This window comes from Nelumbo nucifera, chromosome 1, assembly GCF_055504915.1.
Source record: "Nelumbo nucifera cultivar China Antique chromosome 1, China Antique-T2T, whole genome shotgun sequence".
Classification (NCBI taxonomy): domain Eukaryota; kingdom Viridiplantae; phylum Streptophyta; class Magnoliopsida; order Proteales; family Nelumbonaceae; genus Nelumbo; species Nelumbo nucifera.
In genome coordinates, this window is record NC_142649.1 from 33,840,474 (window position 1) to 33,859,310 (window position 18,837).

At 37.4% G+C, this 18,837-nt stretch overlaps 1 protein-coding gene across 3 annotated transcripts in view; it reads right to left on the minus strand.

Annotated features, from left to right (window-relative positions):
• Window positions 1-1,815: 1,815 nt before the first annotated feature.
• PBRP (plant-specific TFIIB-related protein) overlaps window positions 1,816-18,837 on the minus strand; it is a 36,250-nt gene continuing 19,228 nt past the window's right edge. Inside the window, exons 2-5 of one of the 3 annotated variants that reach the window (XR_016081363.1) lie at window positions 17,460-17,618; window positions 16,242-17,057; window positions 14,575-15,675; window positions 1,816-1,950 (exon numbers count right to left, since the gene is read on the minus strand). Coding sequence is in view for 1 of the 3 variants with exons in the window: in XM_010279347.3 (XP_010277649.1) it covers window positions 16,299-17,057; window positions 17,460-17,618 (918 nt within the window). In the remaining 2 variants the exon portion in view is untranslated. Of the gene's footprint in view, window positions 1,951-7,896; window positions 8,190-14,574; window positions 15,676-15,847; window positions 17,058-17,459; window positions 17,619-18,837 lie in introns of those variants that run through there. The other 2 variants (XR_737754.3, XM_010279347.3) reach the window with 2 other exon arrangements.

Here is an 18,837-nt window from a genome sequence, read left to right on the forward strand (position 1 = left end):
AATAATTACAAGCTTTCCTAAAATTCAGCACAACTTTGAACCAAATGTGAGGCTTTTGGGCCAAGGAATGGTGATGAAATCTCCACCTTATCTTATTTAAGTTGGATGCCCTTAAATGGATTAACGGAAAAAAAAACAATCAAACAAAATGAATGCATCCAAGAACAATTATTTCTAAAATGCGATTCAACAATATAACATAAAATAATAAAATAAACTAAGCAAGAGCAACAATTAAAATAATAAAAAGGACAACCTAACACATTCACAACTAGCTATGATAATCAATTAAATAAACCTATATGATGCATGCCCTAGAATATGAAACCCTAAATGTTGGAATGCAAAAATTTAAACAAAATTTTTTTTCGATTTTTTTTAAATTTGAAATTTAAATTCAAATTCAGATCTTAAAATTTAATTTCCTAAAATTTAAATTTGAATTTTTAAATTTTCTATTATTTTCAATTTTTTTAAATTCGAAAATTTAAAAATTTAAACTTTGAAATTTGAAATTCAAATTCAAATTCAAATTCAGATTCAAATTAAAATTTAAATTTAAATTCATATATGAAATTTAAACTCAAATTTGAAAATTTCAACAATTTCTTATTTAACAATTAATTATTCAATTAAACAACTAAAAGAAAAGAAAATTAAATAAAGCAACAAATAATAATTGCAAATAGAAAATAAAACAACAATTGATTGTGCTAAACAGAATTAACAACTACCAAAAATAAATTCTAACAAATTAATTGTTATTATAAAAATTAAACTGAAAATAAAATGAACAAAGAAAATGATGCAAGAAATAGATAAAAGAAAAGAAAAAAATAAACCAAAAATAAAATAAAATAAAGAAAAAATATGCTGAAAATTTTTATTTATTGATATTTTTTTCGTTTTTTTAATGAAAGAAAAACACAAATCTAAAAATTAATACGAAAATAAAATTAACGAAAGAAAAATACGCTGCAAAAATGAATAAAATAAAATAAATGAAATTTTTTATTTCTTTTTTATTGTTTTTTTATCTGAAATAAAAGGAAAAAAATGAATCTAAAATTTAAACCGAAAATATAATTAAATAAAATAAACAAAAATTCTTTTTTTTGTTTTTTAATCTGAAATAAAAGAAAAACACAAACCTAATAAAGCAAAAAAATCAAACAAGAAATTAAAATAAAGAAAGATGAATAGATCTAGAAACAAAATGGAAGCAAAATAATAGTAAAAGAAAATAAATTGGATTTAAGGAAAAAAATAATTAAAAAAAATTGAAAAATTACTATTCTACCTAAAAAAGAGTTTGAAAATAAAAATAAGAAAATTAAAAATAAAATGAAACGATTACACCTGAAACGCAATCCAATTTCTCTTCTCTTTTCTTCCGTCCCGTAGTCTTGCAATGCTCTGATACCCCACCTTTCACTATTTTGTCATGCAGAATCAAAGAGAAACAAAAATTAAACCGAGATAATGGATCAAGCAATCAAACAAAAAAGAAAAAATAATAAAACATATCCAAAAAAAGTAAATAAAATTTTTCTCTCCGTTGCTTTCCCGGCAACGGCGCCAAAAACTTGGTGTGATCCAGAGCGTGTCGTTAACCACTTCGGAACACCAGTTTAAACATTTATAAACTTTTTCGATTCTCAAACAAATACTAACGCAGTAAATGGGTGAGAACGGGTCGTATCCACGGGGAAACGAGGGAAAAATCGTTTATTTACTTAAGTCCGGGAGAGAACACGATTAGAGAGTGCAGAAATAAAAAAAAAAATTAATTAATTAAATTTGAATAAAATAGAATTCAATCATTGCTGAAAATTAAAAGTGTAAAAAAAATAAATACAGAAATAAACAAAATAAAGAATCTTTCATCCGATCAGAGGTAACAGTCTTTGAATCTCTCCTTCAACACTCGAACTAAGCCTTTCGTCTTACCTGGCCGAATTCCAGATTTGCAGACAAATAAACGAAAATCAAACGGAATGAAAATAAATTGTAAGAAGAAAATAATGAAACTAGAATTAAAAGAATAGAAATTAAAACTAAAGCTAATGTAAACTGGTTGGGATCCGATTCTAGAGGTGGCAATAGTGGTATTGGTGAACTGCAAGTAGGAACCTCTCCTCTTGCCTGGGCGTCCTTTTCCTCTACCCTTGAAATTCTCAAGATCAACCTTTCATCTTACCTAGGGGCAGAATACAACCTTCTTAGGAGCTCTTGGGTCATTTTTATAGAGAATGGTGGACACAACTGAAATTAGAGAGAAAGAAATGGGCGACAACTGGGTTTTAGCAAAGTTATGGGTACCCTAGGTTTCTAATGAAGGGTTATGATGGTTTTGGAGTGATCCTAAGGTTAAGAATAAAAGGAAAGGTAGCCCAATATTATGTAGGGTTGAGATTTAATGGCTAAAGGTTGAATGGTAAATATTAGAAATTAGGTGGTTCCTAGGGTTAGAATGCGAAAAAGATAGTGCCCTAGAATGGATGATGGAAATTAGAAGGGATAAAAAGTGGGGATTTAATAGTTAAGAGCGACTAGGGTTTGTTAAGAGTGAAAATAATAGGTTAAAAAGCGCCCTAGGGTTTGCTAAGGCATGAGAAGCATGCTAATACAATAGAAGGGGCACCAAACTGGGTTTAGCAGCTAGGAGGCACCCTCCTGCTTTCAGTTTTTCACAAAAACACTCCCTCTCTCATTTGGACTTCACACCAACTTCCCAAAATCTGCATTTTAGCCATGAAAACTTCCCAATTTTCTACATAATTTGCACAGAAACCCTCAGACGTCACATAATTGATTTTAACTAGAAAAATGATACACTTTGACTACTCTATGTCCGAAAATACCCCTGAATTGATGCCCTTAAAGCATCAAAATGCAGGGTTATCACCATTGCATAATATGTATAAAAAGATCTGTTTGAACCTAGAAGCAAAAATAATGTATAATGTAAGAGAAGTTTTGAAAGAATGTGACATGAAAAGGAAAGTCAATATGGCACTGCTATGAAAATAGCAATATTTAAGAAAATGTCAATGGTGTCACTAAAAGGATAATGGCAATGATGTATAATAAAAGGATAATAAAAAGTAAAGTACAAGAGATACCAAAATAAGACAATTACGACATCAAGCATATAAATCAATAAATAATACCATGGACTTGCACTTTGTTTTGCATAATAGAAACTATAGAACAAAAGAAATAGCAAAGTAAAATCGTACGACTCTTGGAACTAATCCTAATATGCTAAAAAAACATCAAAATATTGCATTGGAAAAACTTGTGGCAAAGCAGTCAGGAATCACCATGTTTCCCTAGATTTAAACAATTTATTGGTGGTATACAGAGTTAATACCGTCATGAACAAAATAAGCCTGCTTCTACTACTGCACAATAGGACCTAAAGGGTTACTGAGTACAAATGCGTGGAATGTTAGCTACGAGATACATTATCCTGCATTAATAGAGAGAATAGAAACCTCCAGTAAAGAATATGCAACGTACAATTGGACTATTCTAGTTAATTTAACGAAAAGCTATATAGCACCATTAACAATAATTATTTATTTTTTACCGGACATTCCACTTAGTTATTAACAAACCAAACATTTATATAAGCATAATAATTGAATCAATCATCTGCAACCCACATTTTAGCTTGAATTTTCTGTTTTGATTCACTACCCCTAAATTCAAAAGCCTCGTGCAAATCAATTAAAAGAAAATAGCCCCATATGCAATCTAACACCCTACATGCCCAGGTTTATGATCCAGTCAAAATGACCAAGATCCTTGTATTCACATGGAATCACATTCCCTTGGCACACAATATGATTGTTATTGGTTGGGAATAAATACACATTTGGCTAGTTACATTAGACTATCAGAGGCCTGCCACTTTGCAGTTTGTAGACACACCTATTCAAGTGAATGCCAAGGATGGTCAATGACATGGGCAACAATCATTGCTAGTAAGTAGTCTACCCAAAAAGAAAATGTACGAGGTCCTTTATTAGCCACTGGCTAGCAAGAGTTTTAGTTAGTCGTTTTTGTTTCATTTGGCTTGCATGGCTCATACACAGAAGGGCCTAATCCCATTTGGATCTAGTCTTAAACAACTAACTACTTATTTGAAGATCATACAAACCACACTAGTTTGTCAATGCCCATGATGGTATGATGTGGTCGTCAAGAATGACATGTGTTCACAAGGCTGACTGGGTCAACTACCAATTAAACTTTCCAATAGGTGCTTATTGCAATAACAAAGAATTATGCTACTGATAGCTCTTTAGAAGAAAACCATAGAAGGAAAGGGAGATTGGATAAGGAATGCATAGACCATCATCCATGCAACAATATAAGTTAAAATCATATCTCAAGGAACTAGTATATATTAAAATAAATATAGAAGATTTTTGCAACAGACATAAAAATATTAACAGTAGCAACCTACAAGATATTGAAATAGAACCTAGAAATTTGAAAGACAATCAATTACAATGCATAGACCATCGTACAAATAACATGCCGATTGGCTTAGCCAAATGCATCAAAAAGAGGCTTAACCCCAAAGACATATGCGTAACCCAAACACTTTCATTCCTTTAAGTCATACAATTTATTCTTGCTTTCCCCCCTTTTTTTATTCAAGTGGTTTTCTCTCAGATTTCCATCGACCTCGTAACGATGCTATTGTCTTGAAGCCATTTCCTTCTAACAACACTAAAACCAGTGAATTTATAGGTTCTAGACCTGTTCATAGGTCAAGCTTGGCCTGGGTTTTACAACTTATCAACAGAAAATGTCCAGGCCCAAGCTTGAGCTCAACATACGCTATGCAATATCTTAGTTCTATCTTCTAATTCCATATTTGTTAATTTGTTCCAATCCAATCACACATTTTGCACATCAAAAATATTCCAGAGATATCAACCAAGGAAACAATATTTCTTTTAAGACAGTTGATAGAAAAAATCATAGAGAAAAAAAGATCTTCATATAGTGTTCATTGATCTAAAAAAGTCTAATGATAGATGTTTTCTTGGTACTGAGATGGTATGATTCCAGAACAGAGAGAAGAGAAGGAGAAGGGAGAAGAGAGAAAAGAGAGAAGAGAAACAGAATTGAGAGACAAAGTCAACTGGCAGCGCCAGTTTATTTGGTATATATACTAGGGCAACCATACAGAAAAAAAGAAAAGAGAAAATTACAAAGGTGCCCTTGTGGCACTAAACTTAAAATAAATTAAGTTATTTCAACACTCCCCCTCAAGTTGGGGATGTAGATGTCAATCATGCCCAACTTGTCACATAAATCATCGTGCCGCGAGTGATGTAAGCCTTTTGTAAATATATCTGCCAGTTGCTTTTCGGAACTCACATATGGGGTGCACACTTCTCCATTAACAATTTTCTCTCTAATGAAGTGTTTGTCAACCTCTATATGCTTAGTTTTATCATGAAGAACTGGGTTGGCTACAATATTGATGGCAGCCTTGTTATCACAATACAAGGACATAGGGACATTAACAGGAAAACCCAGTTCGTTCAACATATTCTTTATCCACATGCCTTCAACCACCCCATGGGACATTGCTCTGAATTCAGCTTCAGCACTAGACTTAGCCACCACATTTTGTTTATTGCTTCTCCATGTGACTAGATTTCTTCCCACAAAGGAACAATACCCACTAGTAGACTTTCTGTCATCAACTGATCCAGCCCAATCAGCATCCGTATATACTTCAATCTTCAAATGACCATTCTTTTGGTATAACAAACCAGCTCCAAGAAACCTCTTTAGGTATATGAGTATTCTTTCTGCTGCCTCTAAGTGTGTGCTCTTAGGAGCAGGCATGAACTGACTAAGAACACCTACTGCATAAGCAATGTCTAGCCTGGTCATGGATAAATACAGGAGCCTTTCCACAAGTCTCTGAAAGTGTTTTACTTCACCACAATAGTCACCCAATCTGTGATTTGGATCAATGGGAGAGTCGGCTAGCTTAACCCCTAGTTTTCCTGTACCCTGTAACAAATCTAGGATGTATTTTCTCTGAGAAATGAAGATCCCCTTCTGAGAGCGACCCACTTCAATTCCAAGGAAATATCGAAGGGGACATAGATCCTTCACCTCAAAATGAGTGGCTAAGAAAGCTTTTAGTCTATGAATTTCAACCTTCCAGTCACCTGTCATCACTATGTCATCAACATACACTATCAAGGCTGCAATCTTTCCTTCCCCACTTTTCACAAATAGGGTATGGTCAGTCTGACATTGTTCATAGCCAATCTGCTGTATAGCCAAATGAAACTTGCTGAACTAGGCTCTCGGAGATTGCTTCAGACCATACAAAGACTTCTTTAGTCCGCACACTTTCTGCTCTTTGCCTTGGACACTAAAGGCAGAAGGTTGGACCATGTACACCTCTTCCTCAAGGTCTCCATTCAGGAAGGCGTTTTTAATGTCTAGGTGATAAAGATCCCAATCAAGATTTGCCGCAAGGGAGAAAAGGACTCTAATGGAGTTCATTTTGGCTACTGGGGCAAAAGTCTCTACACAATCTACACCATATACCTGGTAAACCCTTTTGCCACCAACCTAGCCTTGTACCTTTCTATTGTGCCATCAGCCTTGTGCTTCACTATGAACACCCACTTGCACCCCACTGATTCCTTACCCTCAAGAAGATCCACTAATTCCCATGTACCATTTTTATGTAGGGCATTTATCTCTTCTTTCATTGTATCTGTCCATTCAGGTACTAAGAGAGCTTCTGCCACATTTTTTGGGATAGGGACACTGTCAATGGAAGAAATGAAAGCAAGAAAGGAGGGTGAGATGTTCTCACAGATAACAAAATGAGTAATAGGGTACTTGGTGGTACAAGACCTAACTCCCTTTTTGCAATGGGAATGTCACAATCATCACCAAATGGAATATCTATGGCAAGAGGATCAAGAACATCAATAGGAATGATAGTACCTGGTTGGATATGATCTGTCCCCGGTGAATCTGATGATGTTGGCGGTACAGTTTCAAGTTGGCCTATAGCTCTTGAATTTAGCTGGCTCTTGCGATGATGAAAAACACGAAATGGAGGAAGGTCAGGTAAAGGAGGGAGAATCTAAACCTGAACTGGTTTCTCCTCCACCTTATTCTCCCCCTGAGGAGAAACTGGGAAAAAATGATAACTTTCAAAGAAAGACACATCCATAGAGACATATTACTTTTTGGAAACAGGGTCAAAACATCGATAACCCTTCTAGGAAAAAGGATAACCCAAGAAGACACAAGGAAGAGCACGAGGATCAAGTTTTCCATGAGTAGGAGAAAGGTCCTGGACAAAACAACGACAACCAAACACACGAATAGGAATAGAGAAGAGGGGAGCCTTGGGAAAAAGGGGTTGATGGGGAGCCTTGTACCCTAACAAGCGAGATGGCATACAATTGATGAGATAGGTAGCACACAACATAGCATCCAACCAGAAACGTTTAGGAGCATTCATGTGTATAAGTAGCCCGCGAGCAACTTCAAGAAGATGACGATTCTTTCTTTCGGCAACACCATTTTGCTGGGGGGGTTCTAGCGCAAGAGCTACAGTGTATGGATCCGCACGAAGCAAAAAACTCCGCGAGATCACTATGGAAATATTCTTTGGCATTGTCTAATTGGAAAATTTGGATTTCCGTTTGAAATAGAGTGAATATCAAGCGTTGGAAATCTTTAATGATTTTTGGTACTTCATCTCTGGACCGCATAGGGTACACCCATGTATATCGAGAGTAGTCATCAATAAGTGTAATGAAATATTTATAGCCAGACTCGGATGTTAAAGTAATAGGGCCCCAGACATCAGAATACAAAATATGGAAAGGAAAATCAAATTTATTATTTCTTGAAATAAAGTGATTTCTACAATGTTTGCTCAACTGACAAGTTTGACATGTGAAATCCGACACTGGCACTAATTTAAATAAATATAGTAACAAAACTTCCAATGACTCAAAAGATAAATGACCCAAACGACTGTGCCATAAAAGGACTTAACTCTTATTAGACTGACTTTTAGACTCAATAGCCGCAAGATAAGCTTTATTCTCCAGCATGTAAAAACCATCTACCATACGACCTCTACCAATCGTCTTCCCTGAGGCCAAATCCTGTATCACACAAGAGGAAGGAAAAAAGGTTACTGAGCAATTCAACGAATTTGTTATACTACTAACAGAGAACAAATTTATGGGCAGTTTAGGAACATGTAGAACATCAGAGAGGGTGAGTCCAAAAGGAAGGGAGATGGTTCCTTGACCAGCTATGGTGGAGAAAGAACCATCAACTGATGGACAGTTTTTGTATGCCCTTAGCTTCAATCAGTTCTGATGTACTTTTGATATTTAATGTAAATAAATAAAGTACATGCTAGATTCATGTTGTGTGGTATACTTCTGTGTAAGACCCTAAAACTGGACACTTAACGAGACTTGTGTTAGTTTTAAATGTTCACAGCCGTTGGATAAGTCTGGGGAGATTTATCCTGCCAAGATTGACACTGGTGTGCTGCCAACTGTTGGGGTGGCTTGTCTCAACCGCCAGGGTGAGACCCAAGGCACACACAGTGTAGGATTATTTGAACCCTTGAACCGGACCAGATTTCCAGTATTGCCCTGGACCTTGGAGATTGATGGGCAAAACTGGAAAGTTACACCTAACCCCTAGACCTGATTATGGTACTGCACTAGGTGTCGGATTGGGCTGTCTTTGATATGTCAATCAGTGAGATCCTTAGCGGGGGTCAAAGCCTGGGTATGTTGGGACAGTCTGAGAATTCATCTGAGTGGATGATCATAGTGACGGGATCAGCCCCTTTGTTAGACAAAGGTAATGATTGGGGATGCACTCTCTGTGATGGAAACCAAACTGCCGGCAATTGATTTCAATCGTTGGAATTTTGTTTTGCAAAATTTATATATATGATATATAGATATATATGGTTTCAAAACGTTTGCAAATGGTTTTAATTCCCGGGATCCATATGAGTAGAGAGTGCAGCACTATTCCTTGCAGCCGAGGGAGAGGTCCTCTCTTGTCGGGAAGTGCTTGATCATTATGGGCTGAGAGGTTAAGTGTAAGGCCATTTAGGATAATACCTGATGGGCTAATCTTGCATCTGCCCACAGTCCCTGGGTTTTTATAAGATGGCCTGGCCCAGGGACCACTTAGTGTAAGTGTTGGGCCCATAGAGTCCATGTGATGGGCTCAGGGGGTTCACTAGGCTTTCCAGTGAATTCGGCTAGGCCTTGTAACAGAGGCTGGGCCGAACCCATGTGACTGATGTGTAGATCAATGCTTGGGTCTCACGCCATATAAAGAATCCCAACTGGGCAGCAGTTTGGAAGACTATTGAGCACTTATTACTTAATGGGCCTAAAGCCCATTTTGATCTGGGCTTATTTGATCAGTCACTAAAGGGGGATGGATCTGAGATTAGGATGAGCCCAAAAGCTTATCTAATCTGCAGATAAGATTAAGAAGAGTCCTAATCCAAATACAGATTTGGATAAGGGCAACTCCTGATATGATTAAGAGGTTTTCTTAATCATTAAGCAAGTGGAGGAAACCCTAATTTCGACTTACTTGAATTCGAACCCTAGGTTCTTTCCAGGAGAACACTCTGCATTCTTGAGATAAGATCTCAGAAACCCTAGAGAAGAAAAAGCAGTTTGCCATCTTCTCTAGCATTCTCCTCCAGCAGCAGCCGCCACCTTTTCTGCCAGTTCGAGTTCTCAGTTTGAGAAAATCAAGAAAGGTTCTTGATTGTACGTGTGGTGCTCACAGTCTTCCATCAAGTTCTTCAGAAGAACCTGGTTCATGGGACGAACACTGCTGGTTCGGCTCCACCATCACTGTCATCTTCAGTGGGAGCTGATCTTGGTGTCTTCTTTGGGCGTGAACACCAACTTTGGGAGATATTATTTCTCTGGATCAGGTATAATCACTCCCTTCTCTTTTGGTTCAAATTTGGTCTGGTTTGTTTCAAGTAGGATCCTTGAAATTGATTCTAAAATCAGGGAATACGATTCCCAGTTGGAAGGAAGGTAGGAAATTTTTGAAATTCGCCCACCCATTCCGCAACTGTTTTGGCATCCATACGATGGATCCTACCATCCCTTTCATCAACAAGTCTCACCTTGTCCCGACAAGATAATAGATGATAAGATTGAAAACAATTGGATTTACCCGTCATATGGTTCGAGGCTCTACAATCTATTATCCAAGGGGAGTTTGAGGGATGAGACAACACATGGAAAGTTGTGGCAAAGTTACCGTTACCTAATGTAGATGCAAAGGAAGTCGAGGATGGAGAAGCAGAATCCATCTGGTGGATTGCCCTCCCATACAACTCCAAATGGTTACAAAAAGAATTAATGATATCTTCCCTCGGATCAGTCCCGGAAGGACTCATAGTAGTGGTAGATGATTGAGGCTCTTGAGAGGCTAAATTTGCTGCATTAAACTTTCTCTGACCTTGTTGTCCTGGCTTCTTATTTTGATCTGGCTTTTTACTCATTTCCTAAGCCCACTTTGGCTTCCCGTGAAGCTCCCAACATGTCTCCCGAGTATGCCTAGTCTTCTAACAGTGTGTACACCATAGCTTATCTTTGCCATCAACTTTCTTCTGGGAGTCACTCTTCTTGAAAGAATTTCCACCACCCGTAGCAACACCCCCCTTTAGCTGCTAAAGCAACATGCTCTCCCTCAGGATTATTCATCACATTCCGTCTGCTCTCTTCTGACTGTACAAGAGCATATACTTCTTGTAATGATGAGGGGTCTTTACCCCCCAATATCTGAACCCTAATAGATTCATATGTGGGATTCAGCCCTAAGAGAAAGGCAAACACTCATTGTTGGGAAACTAAAGACTTGAATGCTTTGGCATCTGCATCACATTTCCAGTCTATATTCTAATAGTGATCTAGTTCCTTCCAAACAGAAGTCAGGTCTGAATAGTGAGCAAAGAGACTCCTCTCCCCTTGTTTACAAATTGAGGAGGCAGCCTACAACTGATATATTTTAGCATAGTGCCATTGTTCAGAGTATGTAGACTGAGCCTGCTCCCAAATCTCATGAGCTGTTTCTGCCCACATGAAGGTCTTTCTCACTTGTGGCAGAATAGATAATAACAGCCATGACATCACCATGCTGTTTTCCTGGTCCCACCTATCATGTTCCATACCACTAGATTGGGGTTCTCTAATTCTGCCATTGATATACCCCGCTTTTCCCCTTGCAATTATGTAGAGCTTGATTCCCCTTGACCATTCTAGGTAATTGAGGCCATCAAAGGGAATCACAGCCATGGGAAAACTCATGTCAAAACCTCCGCTCATCCCACTTTGACTAGAGGTAACACCAGACATACCAGAATCTTCAGAAGACAGAGAAGCTGAATCTGATCAATCACAACCCAACTAGAGAACAAGTTTTCAATTTAGTTCAAACTCACAGTACAGTCAAAAACAGGTTGTCGTCTCAATTCAGTCACACTTTTGGACACAAGAAAGCTTGTTCTCACACAAAGAAATCAAAGCTGGTCACACACCATTACTGTTCTTAGATTTTGGCCCTAGCAATAAACTGCTGTCACATCAGTTACAGATCTGCAGTCTTGAAGAAATCACACCTTTCAGGGCATAAGAAGGATCACTCGATCCACATACATTGAGAGAAGACTCTCACACAAGCCACAGGTGATCAGACCCACATAACCCACTGATCTGGGTACAAAAGGATCAGTTCAACCCACAAAACTGATGAAGAAAAATAAAGAAAAACTCACAGTATTCAAAACTGACTCACAGCATTCGATTTTTCTCTCCCCTGATAATTTCTAGGCTCACAACCAAGAGAAATTAACCGTCTTGCAGTGAGCTTCCTCACATGTCCACCAGAGATCTTGTTCTTTGGTTCGATCACCAATAGACAAAAAAGGAAAGAAGTGCCACCCTGGTCCAAAGGTTGGATCTGCCGCTCTGATACCATGTTTTCTTGGTGCTGAGATGGTATGGTTCCAGAATAGAGAGAAGAGAAGAAGGAGAAGGGAGAAGAAAGAAAAGAGAGAAGAGAAACAGAATTGAGAGAGACAAAAAGTCAACTGGCGACACCAGTTTATTTGGTATATATACTAGGGTGACCATAAAGAAAAAAAGAAAGAAAATTACAAAGGTTCCCTTGTGGCACTAAACTTAAAATAAACTCAGTTATTTCAACAATAGAGTTCCTAGAGAGATAATATGGTGGGCCTTGGAAAAGAAAAGGGTTCAAAATAGATATATTGACCTAATTAAGGATATGTATGAGGGGACTTCATACATATCTATTTGCACTTAGCCCTTATCTATTTGCACTAGTCATAAATGAATTGACTAAACATATTTAGGAAGAAGTTCCATGGTCCATGTTGTTTGTGGATGACATTGTTTTAATTAATTAAACTAATGAATGATTAAATGCAAAATTAATCTTATGGACCAATGCCTTAGAAACAAGAGATTTTAAAATAAGTAGGACGAAAACAAAATATATAACATGTAAATTTAGTAATAATATGAGTGTAAATCAGGATACACTTAGGATTGGAGACCAAGAGATAACTCAATGTGACCATTTCTGCTACCTTGGTTCAATAATTCATAACAAGGGAGAGACTGAAGAGAATGTCACCCAAAGAATTAGGTTAGGGTGAGCAAAATGGAGGGGTGCATCTGAACTTTTGTGTGATAGGAGAATAACACATAGGTTAATAGGGGAAGTTTTATAAAACAGTTGTAAGGCCAACTATGATGTATGGAGCAGAGTGTTGGGCAGTCAAGAAACATGTTCAGAAAATGAGTGTGGTAGAAATGTGCAAGCTAAGATGAATGAGTAGAAGAACTAGAAAGGATAGGATCAAGAATGAAGCCATCCATAAAAACCTAGGAGTAGCTCCAATAAGTGATAAAATGGGAGAGAATATACTAAAATGGTTTAGTCGTGTTCATAAAAGACCACCAACAGCTCAAGTTAGAAGAAGTTATTCGTTACTACAAGTGGAAGGCACTAAAAGAGCTAGGGGTAGACCAAAAAGGACATGGGTAGAAGTAGTAAGAAATAATTTAAACACTAATAATTTCACAGTGGGGGATATGGCTTTAAATAGAACAGATTTACGAAATAGGATTCATGTAGCCGACCCCATATAGTTGGGATAAGACATGGATGAAGATAACGATGATGATGATGAAAAGTTGAGTAAGTACACAACCTTAATCTCCATAATCAATAATCAATAGGCCAAACCCTAATAAATCACAACTCATCTTTGTGAGGTTCTATTAACTGTTAAATCACAACCCATCAACCCCAAGGGTAAACATTCCCCAACCTTATAGGAAAAACATATAAAAATAATAAAAAAAAAATCAAGTCCAAGCATCATTCACTATTGCTTTAGGTTCCTGGAGGAGAACACCATCTTTGAGAATGTCTCCTCTAAAAATAATGAGAATGACTTTTCTAGAAAATGTAGTCTTCAAATTTAGTGTTAAGCAGAATTAGATATTACTAAGGAGATCGTTCATTTGACTCCAAAGAATTGAAGCAGGACCAGAAATCAATTCCAGAAATTCTTCCCCATTTGAGTTCTGAGGTCTCACTTTCTCACTGATTGGACTTGGGGTATGTCTATGATGTGTCAAGTTGTGGAAAATATTCTTCAAAGCGGATGAGTAATGTTAGGGTTGTAAAACCCAAATTTTATTTTTTATATACCAACTGATGGTGGCTCAGTTGGTAGGATCTCTGATTCGTCAGAGTAGAGACCCAGGATCAAATCTCATTGCCACTAGGGTTCGGGGTTAAGGGAGGGGATGGGGATGGGCTACCCCCCATTGTGTAGCCCCATGAAGCAAAAAAAAAAAAAAAAACAAAAAAAAAAATTATATTCAACCAGAAAAACACAATATCCAAATTTGATTCAGATACTGATGGATATTCATATTTCCCTATTCAAATTCAATTCAATTAAGTAAATGGATATCTGATTCAAATTCAATTTGATTCAACATGGAGATTCACTAGGCCTCATGCTTAACTGTAACTGCAACTAGGCAGATCGTTAACCATTCAAATTGCATACAAGACCATTTAAATACTCAATTCTTCTTAAAATTATTCAACTTAACAACAATAGAAAATTTTTTTATCAATAACAGAAATTCAGTATTGCAAGTGACAACATTTGCAACTGGATCCCACAAATTCAGACAGTGTTCAACTCAGGTTGCAGAAATCTAAATTAGAAACAATAAATTGAACCCATCAAATCTAAATCACAAATCATAGATAGTGCTATTGTAAAAAAAAAAAAAAACCTCCAATAAAGACTAACCCATTAATTGATATCATATCAGTCCACAGACTGTAAAAAAGAGGAAAAAAAAATCCCAAAGAGAGCCCAACCTGAACCTTTGAACAACATAAGAAGAAAAAGATCAGAAAACATACCTGAGATCTTAGAAAAGGGTTTGCTCTCAGATCTGTGTCAAATAGAAGCTTCAAATGATGATTGAGATTTGTCCTTGGTGATCCAATGCCGGTGACAGTACAGGTATTCTCCAGGTCTGACCATCTGGGTAAACAACAGGTTGAAAATACTACCATAACACCCTAGACCAAAAGCCATCACACTTGCACTGATTTGGCTCAAAGCTTTGCAATAGACTCAATCTCTATACCACCCCAGACCATAACAAAGATGAGATTAACTATTATTTTCTTTTTTTTTTCTCAGCAAAAGGATTTCATTAAAATTAACTAATAAACTTAATACAACTGTTGGAAGATTCCAACACCCTTCAGTAACAGTTTTACAAGTTTTCCCATAATAGATTTGGCCTGTTAACTCCCTGTTTAGCTAGTACATCTGCTGCCCCATTGGCAGTTCTTCTCACTCAGCTGAAATGTGAATTTAATTGCTTTGCAATAACATCAATTTACCTAAAAGCATGTCTATATTTCCAAGGTGCTGCTTTGACTTGCTTTGCCCAATGAATTACCAGTTGTGAGTCACCCTCCACTTCCGAATTTCTAAGACCAAGCTGTTTACTAATCTCAAACCTTGTAAAAGTGCCAAAATTTCCATCTTAATTGAGCCTCCCAATCCCACCGGACCTGATACACTACCACCACCAATGCTTGATGATCTCATCACTCCCCCAATACCTGCTCTTCCCAGGTTGTCCATAGAGCTACCATCAAAGTTCAGTTTCAGTTTATTTTACAGCAGGGGGCTTCCAATCCATTCTCACCTCTTCAATGTTTCTACCTGTTTGCGCCACCTCAGACCAAGCTCTAATGATGTTCTTAACTGAAAAGATCTAAACAGCTCCAATGTTTTTTACCCAATGTCCAGCTCTCACGAAGATAGCTTCCAATAGTTCCTCCTTAGACCTGCTTTTCTCATTGAAGATTGTATTGTTCCTTTCTTCCTATATCATCCAAACCAATGCAGCTCTTACTGTCCTCCACATGATTTTCCCTCTCTTTTCCTTTAGCCTCAGGAAGTTGGGGTTGAACAGGTTTACCACATCTTGTGGGGGCACCCATCTGCAACCAAAGAGAGAACAGAAATATTCACAAAAACAAAACACAAGAGGACAGGATAATAATAGATGAGAAACGGTCAAACAATTTGACTGTTTGGGTCAACAAAGAGTTGAAAACATTGATTATAACACCCTAGACCAAAAGGCAAAAGCCATCATACTTGCACGGATTTGGTTCGAGGCCTTGCAATAGATTTAATCTCTAATATGGGTTAATTAGAAATGTAATGTATAGATCCATAATGAGTCAGTGCTCTTCCTCAAGAAATAAACAATGAGTCAGCTACACAGGAATATGACTAGACCTTATCATTACAAATACAAGGATCTGTTATTAATCCCTCCTATGACGACCCAACTGATTCAAGAATTAGTTGTTCATAAGTGAGTTATGAGGAAACAATGTCAGAATGTGAATCCTTCATCCTTAAAACTATATACAGATAAGGATTCGACTTTAATTAGGAATCTGCAATGTCAAAGCAGACACTAATAGAATTTCACTGCTTCATAGGAAAGACCACAAGACTGCCTACTTTGTGTCCCCACGCCTGTGTCCGTTCTCACCTTGTTGATTCCTTTAAACTTTGAGAAACCTAATACCATTGCTGACAGATACAGAGATCAAACATAAGGAGGCCTAGGTGGGCGTAGGGGCCATGGGTGGGAGCCCCCAGCTGCAGTTGATGGGCTGGAACTAGAAAACTGCTTTGGTCTTTGAGAAATGGTAGCGGCCTTCGGGTCTTTGTTCACCTTCTGTTCAACCTCTGGAGGGTTAGCCTGTGTTTCATTAATATCAATATCTCGCTTGACATTCTGATTTTTCTCTCCATCTGTTGGCCTTGGCGTAGAATAGAGATGATGGGGCTGCCAGAAGGTCGTTGCACGATTTGACACATGTTCACTGTGTCCTGATCCATATGATGCAGGAGGGTGATGGACCATATGAGGATTACCTTTACTCTCAATCTCTTCTTTTCCTTTGCCCTGATAGTCTGTCTGCAAACCTTCAGGTAGTTTGTTAGGTTTATTAACTTCAAGTTGCTTGTCTTTGTCTGAAGAAGATGAAATCTCAACTGGATCAACTCTAGGAGCTGATGAACGGCCTGAGGTAATTGCAGTTGTGGGGAATGCTTTCTCTGGAGGGACAGCTGGAGTGTAGTTAGGTGGGAGTAGATCATCCCAATTCTCCAGTAGCTCCTTGTAGACTTTTCGCAGAGTGACCTCAGTGAGACCTGTCACTTTGCAAATCTCTGCCTGGGTTTTGCGTTTGTCTTCCAGTTGACAGGCCAGATAAATAGCAGCTGCAGAGATGCTAATTGGATTCCTACGAGTGCAGAAGCATTTGTTGATCACAACTTCTCCAATATGAGTTGCTAGCTCCTGAGAAGGTCACAAGAGAATAAAATGGAATTCTGTTAAAGAAAATAAATGAAGAGCAAGGTTGAATAACTCCAACAATCAGGTCAATGAATTGGACAAAAAATTAGGGACCATTACTTGGTATAATGGTAAAATCTCAGGCTGACAAGAATGAGAATGTGAATTCAAGTCTGCAAGTGGCCACTTTGTGCTAAAATATGCCAAAGGTTAGATCTATATTTACCCCTCCCAAGGCCCCAGATAGCTTGGACCAACATTAGGTAAGTTTACTTGCTCCGTGCAGTATTTGTAGTTGGGAGAGCCTCATCCACATGTGAGTTAAAGTGTTAAATCAACCTTAATGCAGGGAATCCATAATTCAAAACAAAGATGATTCATGATAAATTTCTTCAAATAATATACCTGAGCAGATTTGTTGAGTTGGAGGAGAGTGCAAAACCTTGGCATGTGAACTGATATCGAGTTGCTGTTAATGGGTTGACTCAGTTGCAGAGCTTCCCCTAGTATTTTAATATATTTCCCTATCTCCTTCTGGGGAACATTAGCTGCAATTGAAATTTCCTGTGGTATATAAAGGACAATAGGAGTTCAGATAATTCTAATGAAAAGTGGAAACAAAACCTAATCTTTTACAGAAGAATTATAACAGGTCCCACCTGTTCGGGAAATAAAAGTTTTAAGCTCCAGCATTTTCATATATGATCTAGCAATTTGGCCCTTAGGAGCCCTGATTCTATTTGTTACATTTTTTTATTATCTAATAAAATTCTCTCAAAAAAAAAAACCAGAAAATTGAAAAGCATTGTCAAATGCAAGAAAGTGACCCTGGTCAATGCTTGAAAAGGAGAACATAAAAGAACCTCTAGAACTTCAAGACAAGTATGAACCTAGAGGAAGAACCAGAGAGAATATCACTAAAGAAAAATTACTTAAATGGATGTCCTACAAGTTAATTTGGTTGCATACAGAACCAGGATCAGTACCAACCATACTAGCTGATTATTCTTTTTTTTTATCAACGACAGAATTTCATTAGATATATAAAAAAAAAAAAAAAATTATAAGACTGAGGCAAACTATCTTACCTCTCCACAACAAAAACGCAATTACAATTGAGCCCAAAACAATTGATTCCCTCCTGGCTCCTTGTTTTGCTAAAACATCAGCAAAGGCATTTGCAGTCCTTTTAATCCAGCTGAATTGCACACCCACATCTTGAATCAGCCACTTAAATCTCTTCTTCCTTTTGAACCACTGCACTACTAACTTTGAATCACCTTTGATAATCAACTTTCTCATATTCAATTCCTTTGACTTTTGCAATCCTTCCATGACAACCATAACCTCAGCCCTTAGGGAGTCAACTACTCCAATTGGGTGATTGGGTCCAAATAAAATCCAATAACTCTGCTTTCACTATCTCTAAAAACCCCTCCAATACCAGAAGGACCCAAGTTTCCTGCACCATGCCCATCAAAGTTCAGCTTGATGTAGTCAATCATTGTGGTCCGTCAAGAAGAAATAAGAAAAGAAGACAAAAAGAAGAGGAAGGAGAAAAGAGAAAAGAGAAGGAAAAGTTCTATTGGAAAGGTACACTGGCTGGTAGCACCTAAGTTAGTATTTATACTTAGGGCGACAGCATAGAATAAAAGGATAAGGAAAAAGACAAAAATACCCCTACGGCAATACATAACATGTTTCAACATTCCCCCTCAAGTTGGAGTATATATGTCAATCATGCCCAATTTGTCACACAACTCATTATGCTGCAAGTAATAAA